The following is a 12,989-nucleotide window of genomic DNA, read 5'->3' on the forward strand; positions in this document are numbered from 1 at the left end:
GAGCCTAAACTTGCCATCCTTCTACCTCAGCCTCCCAAGTAGCAGGGATTATAGACATGAATTTGGATTTTTAAAAAGACTATCAGTTACTACATATATCCCAACTACATTCCCCAGGCATATCTCCCTGTCCATGTTGATAATATGCTTATTTCCTTGTCTAAGCAACTTAATTGCTTCATAATCTCATCTACTATAAAAAGTTGGGGAATGAATTAAAGCTCTACTAAAGCTCTGAGTTCTAAAAATAGAAATATTGATTTCTAATTATAAATAAGAGTCTGAGCCATGAGGCCAAGGTTTGAAATTCCCTGAGAATTCAACACAAATCTACCACCCAAGGATACACATTCTAAGATGCACATAGAGAAAGATGCCACACACAGAACACATACATGTCCTGATACACCATGTTCCATAATGTTACATCTTCAGAAAGCCCTTTCTTGATATGTCTCCCAGACACGTACTTCCTGTTTTCATCACCCCTTTATTCTCCAACTCTCTCCAGTTTTTACTGACATGGCTCACCAAGGACCCCAAGTACCTCTGTACAGAAACTTTCTTGTAGTCTGTGGACGTCTAAGCTTCTCCATGTCACTCAACTGTTTTCTACTCTTAAAGTATTTTCCTCTCCGGGATTTGTAACACCACCCTTTTAAAATTTCCTTTCTGTTTTACTGGCTGACCTTCTGGGTGACCTTTGGTAGGGTATCCTCTGCTAAAAGTTAAGAGTTCTTCCTGATTCTCTTCTCACTCTCTAACACCTTCTGAGTTACCCACTCAGTGTTACACAAGACTGATATAATCTGACTCCCAAAAGTATTACCACAACCCAGACCCAAGAGTCTGGGCTTTGAACTCAGGGCTTGACTCTATACCTGACAATGATTTGTAGATGTTTCACATCCACTTCAAACTTGTGTCCTATCAGGACTCTTGATCTTTTCACCTCCTAAACTGTTCTTACCCTTCTTTAGGTCCCAAATAAATTGCACAAGACACTTAGGAACTCATACATTCATCCAATAAATATTTGCTGAGGATTTACTGTGTACTGTTTTCTGGAGACACAGTACTAAGTAAAGACAAACACAATCTCAGTCTCCAAAAGGCCTAGAGATAAGGGTGAAGGAAAAAAATCACACACACACACACACACACACACACACGCTAAAGAAAGTGCATCGCAGGTGAGAGAAGTCTAATTTATTCAGTGTTGGGGGCAGGGTAAAGCTTCTTACAGAAAGTAATGCTTGGGCTAAGTTCAGCAGGATAAGTAAATGGTAGCAAGGAAAGAAGGGAGAAGAGCAATCCACAGAGAGGGAATAGCATTTGCAGAGGTCCCATGGCTAGAGGAAAGAGATAAAGGTAACTTGTGAGGCTTCAGAGAATAATGTGCTGCAACGAAGAAAGGTGCCTGGAAGACGGTATGAGATGAGGCAAGAGAGGCAGGCTGCAGCCAGACCATGCTAAAGTGCTTGAGTGCTTCATTCCCATGGTTGGTCAGATTTGCTTTTCTGGCAGTGACATTCACAGTCAGGGGTTTCATTGAGCCTGTGATATCCAGAAAATTCCATCATACAGTGGTACCTCAGTTGATCAGCTTAGTTCTTTACATAATTCGGGTAGCAAACAAATTGATTATGAACAGAATCAAATTCAAAGGTTAGGTTCAATGTTGACTTTATGTGGAAATTTGATTAGGTTCACAACAAATTTGGTTTGCGACCAGAATCATGGAAAGAATTAAGTCTATGAACTGAGGTACAACTAGTTTCTAAAAGTCGATGGCTGCAGTCAAGGGATGTCTGGATACCTCTCACAGGATTTTGCTGGTGCTACTGCTGAGATCCACCACAGGCTCACAGCCCCTAAGTAAAAAATCTCACCTTGGCAAAGGCGTCTCTGCCGTAGCTAGCTTCTTGTTCTGTGTGTTGCTTGTTGATAATGTCACGGCCTGTGGCCACAGTCCGGAAAAGAAGGGCTTTCTCAACCATGTCTGTCTTAGTAGAGAGCAGTTCTGCTATGATAGATACAACCTTGCCATTCTCAATAAGAGGCGTGTCACCATCTACTACAAATTTTAAATTTCCCTATATTAAAAAATGAAAAAACAAACACACCATTTCCAGTGAGGTTTTGAAACTTTATGTCAAGAATATATTTGTCCATTTAAATATAACTGTAGTGACATTTTATATGGCAATAATAAAAAAACCTAGCACTTCATCTGTCCTTTTTCTTCTATTGGCACTTTTCTGTCTTGACTTTCAGTGTCTGTTTTGATAAAGTTCTCTATATTTATACTATCAAATCGATGAATCTTTGCTTTAGAGGTTACCTTGCTTTTGTCATATTTACACCATTTCTTCTGCAAAGGTTTAATGAGTATTTGGTATTTTCTTGTAATACCACAATAGTTGTTTCTCACTCACTTAAACCTTTAATTCACTCAATTTATTTTGATGTGTGTTGTAATGTAGGGATGGTTAGTGTTTTGGCAACATTTACTGAATAGTCTAGCTTTTTCTCCTGATTTGAAATGGCATTATTTATATATATTAAATTTCCTGAGAGTCTGAGTCTATTTATATTCTACTCATTCAATAAATAATACTTATTAAAGTCCCAAGTTCAATCTCCGGTACCAAAAACAACAACAAAGAACAATACTTATTAACCAACTATCAAATGTGTAGTACATTAAAAAATTTGTTGATTAACCTGATGCGATGCTGAATTTGTATAAGTTTTTTACCCCAGTACTGGGAATCAAACTCTGGACCTTGTGCTTGCCAGGCAGGTGAGTGTCACTGAATTACATTCCTGGCCCCGTATGACAAGTTTTATAGCATTATAGCTTTTACTGTCATTTTAAATTTAGAATTAGGTATATCTTTTCCATTCCTCCACCAAGCTGTTCTTTAATATGTTTAATTTGATCTTCTTATAGGCTTATTGTTTCTCATGCTAAAATAATGAGGTCATGGGCGGGGATTTAGCTCAGTGGTTCTGCTGCCTGCCTTGCAAGCTCAAGGTCCTGAGTTCAATCCTCAGTACAAAAAAAAAAAAAAAAAAAAAAAAAAAAAAAAAGTTTAAAATAATGAGGTCAAGTTAAAAAAAAAGTGAAATTATACTTGGATTATTTATAAACTAATTTGAAAACATGAAACAAATTAATATATATTAGTCTTCCTAGTCAGGAATATTTATTGCATAGATTGCTATGTAATAATTTCATATAATAGACTTATACATTTCTGATTCAGTTAAATCTTCCTATATTAAAATGAAAGATAATTTTTATCCAGATTTGAATCCAGACTGATGTTGTAGGGTTATAAGTTCACAAAATTTCAAACATCTCTAATTATATTAAGAGTAATGAAACTGCTCTAGTACATGGTCGCCTCACTCTTTTGAAGTCCAAGGTCTGTGTACTCACTGGTCTGTGGTGTTGGTGCCACAGTGAGCTGGCTACACCTCTGAGGTAGCCATGCTATGCTCTGGGGGTCATTTCTCATTGTATGAAATGAAATGATCAAAATCCAGCTCTAATTATCTATAATTCTATGTTTCAAATGCCATTAGAAATTCATTCCTTTAGTAGTCACATCATTGCTGAATTATTTTCTTCTTGAAATTAACCAGTTCAAAGTTTGATGATATGAGTAAGGCATATCAATGAACTGAAACCATAGTCCCAAGCTTTCATGACTTGAAAACCCCTTATGATATAAAATAATGGATCCACAGACTAATTTCTTCAAAACATGAACAAAATTTTTTCTAAATAAATTACTTTTTAATTTATTTTTGGAGGGATATGGGGGATTGAACTCAGGGCCTTTACTTGAGAGGCAGATGTGGTGCCACTGAGATAACCCAGCCCTTGATTTTTCAAATCTAAAAGGGAAAAAAATCTTCTGAAGGAGGCTTCGTTCCCCTAGGAAGAAAATATATTCTGAGAGGCATCCCTACTCACCAAGTGGAGAATAGCAGCCAAAATTTTATATACTGTTTGAATCTCCTCAGGTTTGAAGCCAATTACTTTCATAGCATCAGCTACTACTTTGAATTCTGCAGCATCATTGATAGAAGACTAGAAATAAAAACAGAAAACTTAAGCCACTGATATTTTACATGAGCATTAAAATCTAATCATTATGAAATTAAATTCAGATTTAATCAAGGTCTTGAAGCTTTTGTGGTAAATCACTGGAAGGGATGATGAACATCCAGGGAAAATAGAAATTATTTCAGAGGCACAAGCATCATTCGACACATACAAAGCCTTCTTTGTGCATGAAAGACATCACCCAAAACAGGCACTGTGCACTTTTCTGGACACTACTGTCTTGATTTGGCTCAGAGAAGCCAATCACGGCTTCATGATCTGTGAAGGCAATGGCACAGGATGCGAGATCAGAAAGGGAAATGTTCAATGTGGGAAATTCCAAAATATATGGTTGGTCATTTATCATTTGTGGCTCTTTATTTCACAAGTCATCTTGTGTACGCTGGCAACATCCCTCCCGCTGTTGTATAATCTGGCTTCTTATTTCTCAGGTGAGGAAAAGCAGGCTTCTGAGAGCAAAGAGGCCAATAGAAGTCATTCAGCAAGCTGTTAAACAGTCTGGGACTATACTTGGTAAGGATTTGATAAGCCAGATCATTTAACTAGTACTGTGGCATCCAAAGATGGATAACCTGCCCTTAAGGAGCGGTGATCATTAGGTGAAAAGAGAAATTCACAACAAAGCAATGGTAACTGCTAATGTTACAAGTTTTTCTGAAATGGTAGCTACAGATTAATACTTTTTTCTCAGTGAGTTCCCCTCTTGCCCAAACACAGAGACCTGGCCTGAGGTCACTGCTGAGGAAGGGCGTAGGGAAGGGACCTCTCTGCCTGAGGAGTTCATGTTCTTCTGGTCCCCAGGAGGAGACAACCAGGTAAGCTTCTGCATCTACCAGTTTCTTTTAACCTTTTATAAGATGCTTAATCTCTCTGAGGCTCAATTTTCTAATGGATTAAAAAGAATGCACATGATAATACATTCCTTACAGTGTTAATGTGAGAATCAAATGAGTGTATAAAGCACCTCCCTAGTTCTTAGCACATAAAAAGGTAGCCAAATATCAGACATTGCAAGTTTTATAAACTGTAATCATGTTGAAATTGCAAAGCAACTGGACAAAAACAATCTTAATGTCCCATTGTGAGAAACTGCTCAACTGCTTCCCTATCAGCCACTCCCACTCCCATTTCTTTTTTGGAGATAGAAAGAGGTTTATTCCCTTTTCTCTCAGTAGACACCCTTGGCATGACTGGCCCTCATTGAGCCTCAGGAGATAAATCATCACTGGGCTCCCCTTACCAAGTGAATGGTTAACGTTGGGCATGTGACAAGGTTCTGATTAGATCAACAAGGCACAGTAGAAAGTGTGTCCAGGATGGTGAAGGGAGGGTGTCACTGTGTCATCCCCCATCCATTACTTAAAAAAGGACATAAATCAGGAACATTTCCTTTGCCTGTGACGCCTAGAACTTCTGATGACATTTTGAGACCACGAGGAAAATCAGACTCAGTCCACTGAGTAGAGAAGGGCTGTAAGTTGGGGAAACAAAAAACACATACGTCCCTAACAACACTGTAAAGGCAATCGATTAATCAACTCTGGAACTGCCCCATCTCAGGGCTTCTGAGTTAATTATGTGAGATAAGTAAGTTCCTTATTGTTTCTGAAGACTTTTAATTGAGTCTTATCTTATTATATAGAAGGTATACATTTTAAACCTTGTTAAAAATAAATATATGTAAACTTTACAGTTGTTAAAATTATTATGGTAATAGGTATTTTCATGGAAAGAAAATAATTATTATATTGTAATATAATAAAAACAGTCTTATTTAATTGGGATTTGTTAAATACTTTAGCTTAAAAATACATACAGAAGCTATTATCAATAATTATCTCTGGATAGTAAGATTTAAGCATATTTTTGTTTCCTTTTGGTTCAACTTTATGTTTTTTATTATAATCATGTGTTCTTTGTTTTTGTTAGAGAGGAAGAAAAAAATAAAGGAGAAGTAGGAACAGAAAACTTCAATGAAAAGAAAACCTAAGGTGAATTTAACTTAGAAAAAAAGGCTGAATGTTAATACTTTCTATGGGAATTCAACATGACTTGGTCAAAAGTAATTTAGTTAATATGACAATCTCACTGAAAAGGAATAATGTCAGTCACTGCCTTTTAAAAGTATTCATTTTACAATACTCTCTACATCTTTAAATATATCTGGCAATTCTTAGAAAGGTGAAGGGTACCCTCCATTGTTTTATTTTCAGATGAACATTTCTGCTCTTAGGTGGCTATAAAAATCATATAAACTAAATGTCAAATGATGGAAAATTAATTGTAAAGATCTAAGAATCATTCATTTCTGTGGGTAGCAATAAAAATATAGCTAATCTAGTAATGAAGGAATAATTAGCATAAGGTAAATAATGTAAAAATTTTAAAAGTAAATACCTCCCACATCTTAGATCCTTTTCTTTTAGAGTTTCTTGTAATTTTCACCCAAGTAAAAGAGTAATACAAAATTTTTACTATAGAAGTTTAAAATATAGAAGAGCAAAAGACAAATATCCATAATGTCACCTTTTCCTAATAAACAATTAAAATTGTGATCTATGAGCCAGGCATAGTGGTATATAATCTGTAATCCTAGCACTGAGGGCAGCTGAGGCAGGAGGATCACAATTTTGAGTTCCATAAGGGCAACTTAGTGAAAACTTTCTCAAAGCCAAAAAAAAAAAAAAAAAAAAAAAAAAAAAAAAAAGGAAAAGGGCTGGGGATGTAGCTCAGAGGTAGGGAGGGGCACTCCTGGATTTTATCCCCATATCCACACCAAAAATAAAACAAACAAACAATAAAAAAGTTGTGATCTATGTTCTCCATATCTTATTTTAAATATTTATAGAAATTCCCTCCTACAAACTAGGATAATGTGATTACTGTTTTATAATCTACCATCAACAAACTAATATATTAGTGTTAGTTGTAAAATGACAAGTGGAAAATTAATTGGAAATAAAAGAGCAAAACTGTGCTGCTTATGTGTACACAAGCACTTAGATGCAAAGGAAGAGGAAAAAATGGATAATTTTGAGAGTCAAGAATACACACAAATGTCCCAAGGGTCAAAAAAATGATTTCTAAGGTATGTCAAAGCTAATATTTGAAAAAAAAACAACAGTGAATAGAGAATTAAAATGTTTTTAACTCCATTTTGTTTTACCAGGTTGCCTTTAGAGGAATCATATGAAATCTTAGGAGGCAGACTTAGTAGTTCTGTTAATATTTTTATAGTGTCAAAATAAAAGGAATAGGATTAAAAATTAAGAGAACACGAATATAGAAGCTTCTGTTAAATGGTGACAAAATATAGCAAGAGTATTAAACAAAGTTGTCAATGCAATAATGTACTGCATCATGTGACTGAGAATTTTAAAAATAGAGCAGAATAGAAGAGACATTTATTGGCCTAAAGGCAGGAGGCTCAGCCAGATATATAATCAATGTCGCTTCTGATCTTCGTCTGATTCTATATCTGAGAAATCTCAAACAGAAAATTCTCACCTTTAATTGAGCTCCAACATGGATATAGTTATAAGATGAAAGGGATTTCTGGAGATACAGTGAACGTAGTATTTGCTCTGAACCTCCTTGGAGTAGCTGAAAAATATTTAATTGGAAATAAATTGGTAAAATATAAACTGAAAGCAAATTTATCAAATATTCTAACTCAGTAGTAATCTAGCTTTTACTCATTTTCTTACTTCATTTAGGTCTTCCCATGTCTAGCTTTGAAGTTTGTGTGTTTTAACCTGGGGAAGTGGCTTCAGTGTCATCAGTTATTCAGAATGCTGTTCCACAGTCATGAAGAAGGTTACTAAAAAGTCTCAGCTTACTCACAGATGGAACAAGTGAAAAGTTCTTTTGAATACAGTCATGTTGCAAAACGGTACCCCTTGCCCTGAGGTACCCACTTGCTTAGCAGTTGCATTAAGGACAAGATAGTGCTGTGCTTTATAATTTAGAACAAGTCAATATTGCCACGGAGGTAAGAGGCATCAGCAGACAGTCAATGCTGAGTCACATGGATGCTGAAGCAGACTTTCCTCAGCAGCACCTCGGGGAAGGAGGACACCTGGGACCCATGATGGCAGCGTTGGTTCATCATGAGGGAAGGTTGTGAGTTCTTAAAATACTGGGTACAAAAATAGTTTATTCAAAATACGGCAAATTGTCAACAAAAAGACAAATATAAAACAGTCCTTTTATATAGAGCATGACTTTGGGAGGCACTGTGTTCAAATTCTCCATATTAAACAGTATGCTTTGGTGTACTTAAAAGGTAAATCACTAGACTTTTTTTTTTTTTTGGTACCGAGGATTGAACTTGGGCCCTTGTGCTTGTGAGGCAGGTGGCAGAACCACTGAGCCAAATCCCTGGCCCATCACTAGATTTTAAAATTAAACTTTTAAACAAATATACCATGACTTGTATATACAAAACAGTAGTGTCCACTAAAGCAGATATCTAGTTGAACTCGACATTGTATTCAATTGTACTATAACTATTCAACCATCTTCAAAGACAGTTACACATGTAAACCAACTTTATTCATTCACAATTTTATTTTTTAAAAATCCAAAGTTGTATTGCTTAATTGGACCACACAGTTTATTAGCCTTAGTTTATATCACTTTGGGTATAAAAAATTATAATAATGAGGGCTGGGGATTTAGCTCAGTGGTTCTGCCACCTGCCTGGCAAGCACAAGGTCCCAAGTTCCATCCCTAATATCAAAAAAAAAAAAAAAAAAAGTATCAAGCTTGTTCTCTGAAAGTAGGTTTGCCAGCAGGAGGGATATTTTGTTTTAGACTCAAACAGCATTCCCAAAAGAAGTATTCAGTTTTTCTCTATGCTTTGATGGGATAAAGATGACAATTTTTTCTTGAGTTTATAAATACTGCTTGTTTGTTTGTTTGTTTGTTTTTGAGACAGGGTCTCACTATGTAGTTGAGACTGACCTGGAACTACCTTTTTTTTTTGGTTTTTTGAGACTGATCTGGAACTCACTATATAGCCCAGACTGGTGTCGAATTCACAGTGATCCTCCTGCCTCAGCCTCCAGAGCACTGGGATTAAATTCTGTTTTTTTTAAGGTAACCATATTGCTTTATAGTCTCTATGAACAAAATAACTGAATTTGTATTCTTATCTCTGGGACTCCCAAGCATAAGAACAAAAATTTCAATTCAAGATAAATAAAGTTAACAAATTTAGAATGTACCATGGTTATTAAACAGATATCTTCACTGAAAGGAAATGTAAGGGATGCTCAACCTGGGCAATCATTGGGTGGCTCACCACTGCCAGCTCTTACAGTAGCTGTGCTAATCAGATCACTTAAGAAGCATGTGGGGAAGGGTGTGTACATGTGTGACTGCACCTGTAATGTGCTATGGAGCTAATGGAAGTAAGAGCAGTATAGGACAGGGGAAGAGCACAATATAAAAATATTCATTTCCTGTACAACAGGGCACATGACCAATTCTCCACAGATTACTAACCTGATAGAAAGAATGGAAGCTTCTTTCTCCTGGCTGTTGCACAATCACTCGAGACTAAGAAAAAAACAAAACAAAACAAAAAAAACAAACCACACATTAAAATGGTTCATCTGAAATTGCACCCATAAAATAAAATGTTAAGAGTTTTTTTTTTTTTTATCTACATACAGTACATTACAATGCCCTAAAGACTGTATGTGATACTCACTTAAGACCAGGTCTTCTCTATAGTTTCCTTGGCAATTTTTTTATTAATTCTTTTTACTGCTTAAAGCAGAGTTCACTAAACTTTCTGAAGACTGGAGGCATTTTGAATTTTTTAAAAACTAGAGCCTTGAGAAGGTTCTTAGTGAGAGAAAGGGACTGAAGTGGGAGAACAGAAAGGAATGCTTAGGGAGAAATATTCTCAACATTCCTTTCCCTAAGGGTTTCTGGCATTTCAAAGAGCAATGTCTTATACATCCTGTAATAAAGTCAGTTGAGCAAGTTCACTCCCTAGGGACTGCCTTAGATGGTTCCAAAAGACTACTATTAGGAGAGGGCTCAAGGGCTTTTAAGTGAGTAAGTACATACAGGGAAGCCAAGAGACATTCTGGGGGGAATGAAAGACAAGATAATTTTGGCATTGCCTCTTTTTTCAACTGACTCTGATAAGGAATCCTTAAGAGTCTGACCTCAATATACCAAGTGAAACTAGAGATTATTCTGCATTGTATTGCTATAGAAAATGCTTTGGAGTAACTGGGATAGGCAACCCTTAACTGAGAAGGCACTTGTGTCAGCCATGTGTGTCCTCACAGTCAGATGCAATGATAATCAAGATTAGTTAGGACACAATCTCCCTGGCAGTCCCAAGGGGAAAGTTTTAATTGAACTTTTCTAGAAACTGGGCCTAACAGTCAGATAGGCAGATACAGATGTATTCTAAGTTTTCACTGACCAAATACGGTATGCTTCATAATTAGGAAATAAGATCACAAAATATATATATGATACAAACAAAGAGAATCTAGAAGGACATTTCAAATTAATGGAAATTAAAATGGAGAGAGCAGGGGATTTAGCTCAGTGGTTCTACTGCCTGCCTCACAAGTACAAGGTCCTGAATTTGATCCCTGGTATCAAAAAAAAAAAAAAAAAAAAAAAAAAAAAAGGATGGAAGATGGTGATGGATAGAAAGACTAGACCTAATTAGTCCTAGATTGGCTTTTGATTAAACCTCACCCAAAAGTGGCACACCCTCCTATCTTTGCCCCCCTCCATACACATCCCTAAATCCATGCCTAGAAAGCTGTTAACTTAATATTGTAAGTTGTGAACAGAAGAACACAAAGGATACCTCTTACCACAGAAAGCTAATTTAAGGATGGAGAACAGGATTAAAAGCTATTTTAAAGCAATAAATGAGACTATATATAACCAAGCATTTTTAAAACATTCAGCACTTATAAATGTTACCCTCAGAAATTAAGCATTTTACCTTCTCCAATAAGTAGTTATTGATATGCCCACCAATAGGGTCTCCCTTGAAGTCAAAGTTGATATCCATGTATTTTCCAAACCTGCTTGAGTTGTCATTACGATTGGTTTTGGCATTTCCAAAAGCTTCCAGAACACAGTTGGACTTAAGCAACATATTCTTCACTCTTTAACAAAAACATAAAGGTCATTATAAAAGGTTTCAGACACTCGAACTTTTAAAAAAGTGGATTTTTCTACAACACATGCAAATATTTATACAAAGATGCTGAATGCAATATTGTTTCAATATTAAAAATACAAATAAGTGAAGTGGCAACCACTGGGGACAGATAAAAATACATTTTTGTTTCTCAATATAGTGAAATGCTATAAAAATGTTAAAAATGAAGTACACTGTATATACTGACATAGGAAGATGTTCAGAATATATTGATGGCTATGAAAACAGAGCGGAAAATACTACTAATGCAGGGCCAGGAATTTAGCTCAGTGGTGCTGCATCTGCCTTGCAAGCGCAACATCCTGAATTTGATCCCCGGTAACAAACTAGTAATGCAGACTCTTTGTGTGTGAGTGTGTGTGTGTACACACGCACAGTGAGTGTCTGTGCCAAACACAGTACACGTGTTAAAATCTGGAGGGAAAAGCACATGTCTCTATTGTTGTCTAGGTAAGAGGATGGTGGGGTGGGCAATGGTGAGATTTCAGGGAACTTTTATGTTCAACCTAATTCTAATGTTTTGTTTTATCTTTGAACTGAACAGGTTTTATTTACATAGAGAAAACATTAAAAAAGATATGTTCTGAAAAAAAGAGAACAGGTCATAGAGAAAAGAAAACATTTCAAAGTACTTGCTTATAAAGCTTAGAATGGTGAAATTTTATTGGACTTAATTATGTGTCATAAATTTAGTCTTTACTAATTTGGGAATTGCTCACTATTTTGTTTGGAGCTATGTGATCATTCCTTTGTACCAGTCACTTAAAGATGTTAACATTTTATAGAGCAGTTCCTCCCAATAGCTACATCATACTTCGTGCTTCTCCTTGTGTCCTTATTTTTATTTCACTGACAATATTCTCTCAAAGGGTCATATTTGCAGAATTAACTGTGGCTTCTGAAATAACCTGATATAGTAGATCTAGTTCTTCCCACTGATAACACAAATGATCCTTTATCTCCTCATAATTGAAAGTATTGTGTGCTTTTAAAATGTGGGGGGGGGGCTGCTCGCTTAAAAGAAAGCTGTGGTGAACTATTAAGATACTCCTGTGAAAGGCGAGTAAATTTACATATGCCTTATGGTACTACACAGTATTACAATTAAAATTAAGTTAATTCTCTACTACCTTCCCAAGCTCCTAAGGGAACTAACAAAACATGATCAAATATTTGTCCTTGTCTAATTAGACTGCTAAATCAGAATCAGAAGTGGGGATATGTCACAACCAAGAATGCCTCTGCCCAACTCTGATGAAAAGACAAAAGTGCACATAGGATTCTTGAGTGTAAATTCTCTTCTTTCACATCAACCCAGTATCTTGTCTTTCTGTTCACAAAACTGAAGGCTGTAAAGGACATGAGGTACAACTCTTACAATATTCAGCTTCAAAGCAGCCAGTTATGAAAACATTGTCTTTTCTTTGCAAAAAAGCTACATCACATAAAAAAGTCAAGTCACACTGCTTTATAGCCAAATGCTTTAAAACCCACCCATTTCCTATTTATTAAGCAAATTCTATGTGCCAAAACTGCTTAAGTGTGGGGCCCCAACAGGGTGTGGTATATATCCCTATAATTCCAGCACTCTGGGATGCTGAGGCAGGAGGATTACAAATCCAAGCCTTGGCAATTTAG

The 12,989-nt window shown here is 36.1% G+C and overlaps 1 protein-coding gene across 2 annotated transcripts in view; it reads right to left on the reverse strand.

Annotated features, from left to right (window-relative positions):
- The window catches only part of Myo1d (myosin ID), a 302,321-nt gene that overhangs the window by 207,133 nt on the left and 82,199 nt on the right, over positions 1 to 12,989 (reverse strand). For both annotated transcript variants that reach the window (XM_010642388.2, XM_010642387.2), the window contains exons 4-8: positions 11,130 to 11,295; positions 9,650 to 9,703; positions 7,649 to 7,744; positions 3,989 to 4,105; positions 1,893 to 2,096 (exon numbers count right to left, since the gene is read on the reverse strand). In XM_010642388.2, coding sequence (XP_010640690.1) covers positions 1,893 to 2,096; positions 3,989 to 4,105; positions 7,649 to 7,744; positions 9,650 to 9,703; positions 11,130 to 11,295 — 637 coding nt within the window. The remainder of the gene's footprint in view (positions 1 to 1,892; positions 2,097 to 3,988; positions 4,106 to 7,648; positions 7,745 to 9,649; positions 9,704 to 11,129; positions 11,296 to 12,989) is intronic.

The sequence above is a fragment of the Fukomys damarensis genome, unplaced genomic scaffold (assembly GCF_012274545.1).
Source record: "Fukomys damarensis isolate Sample0158 unplaced genomic scaffold, DMR_v1.0_HiC HiC_scaffold_13, whole genome shotgun sequence".
Lineage (NCBI taxonomy): Eukaryota > Metazoa > Chordata > Mammalia > Rodentia > Bathyergidae > Fukomys > Fukomys damarensis.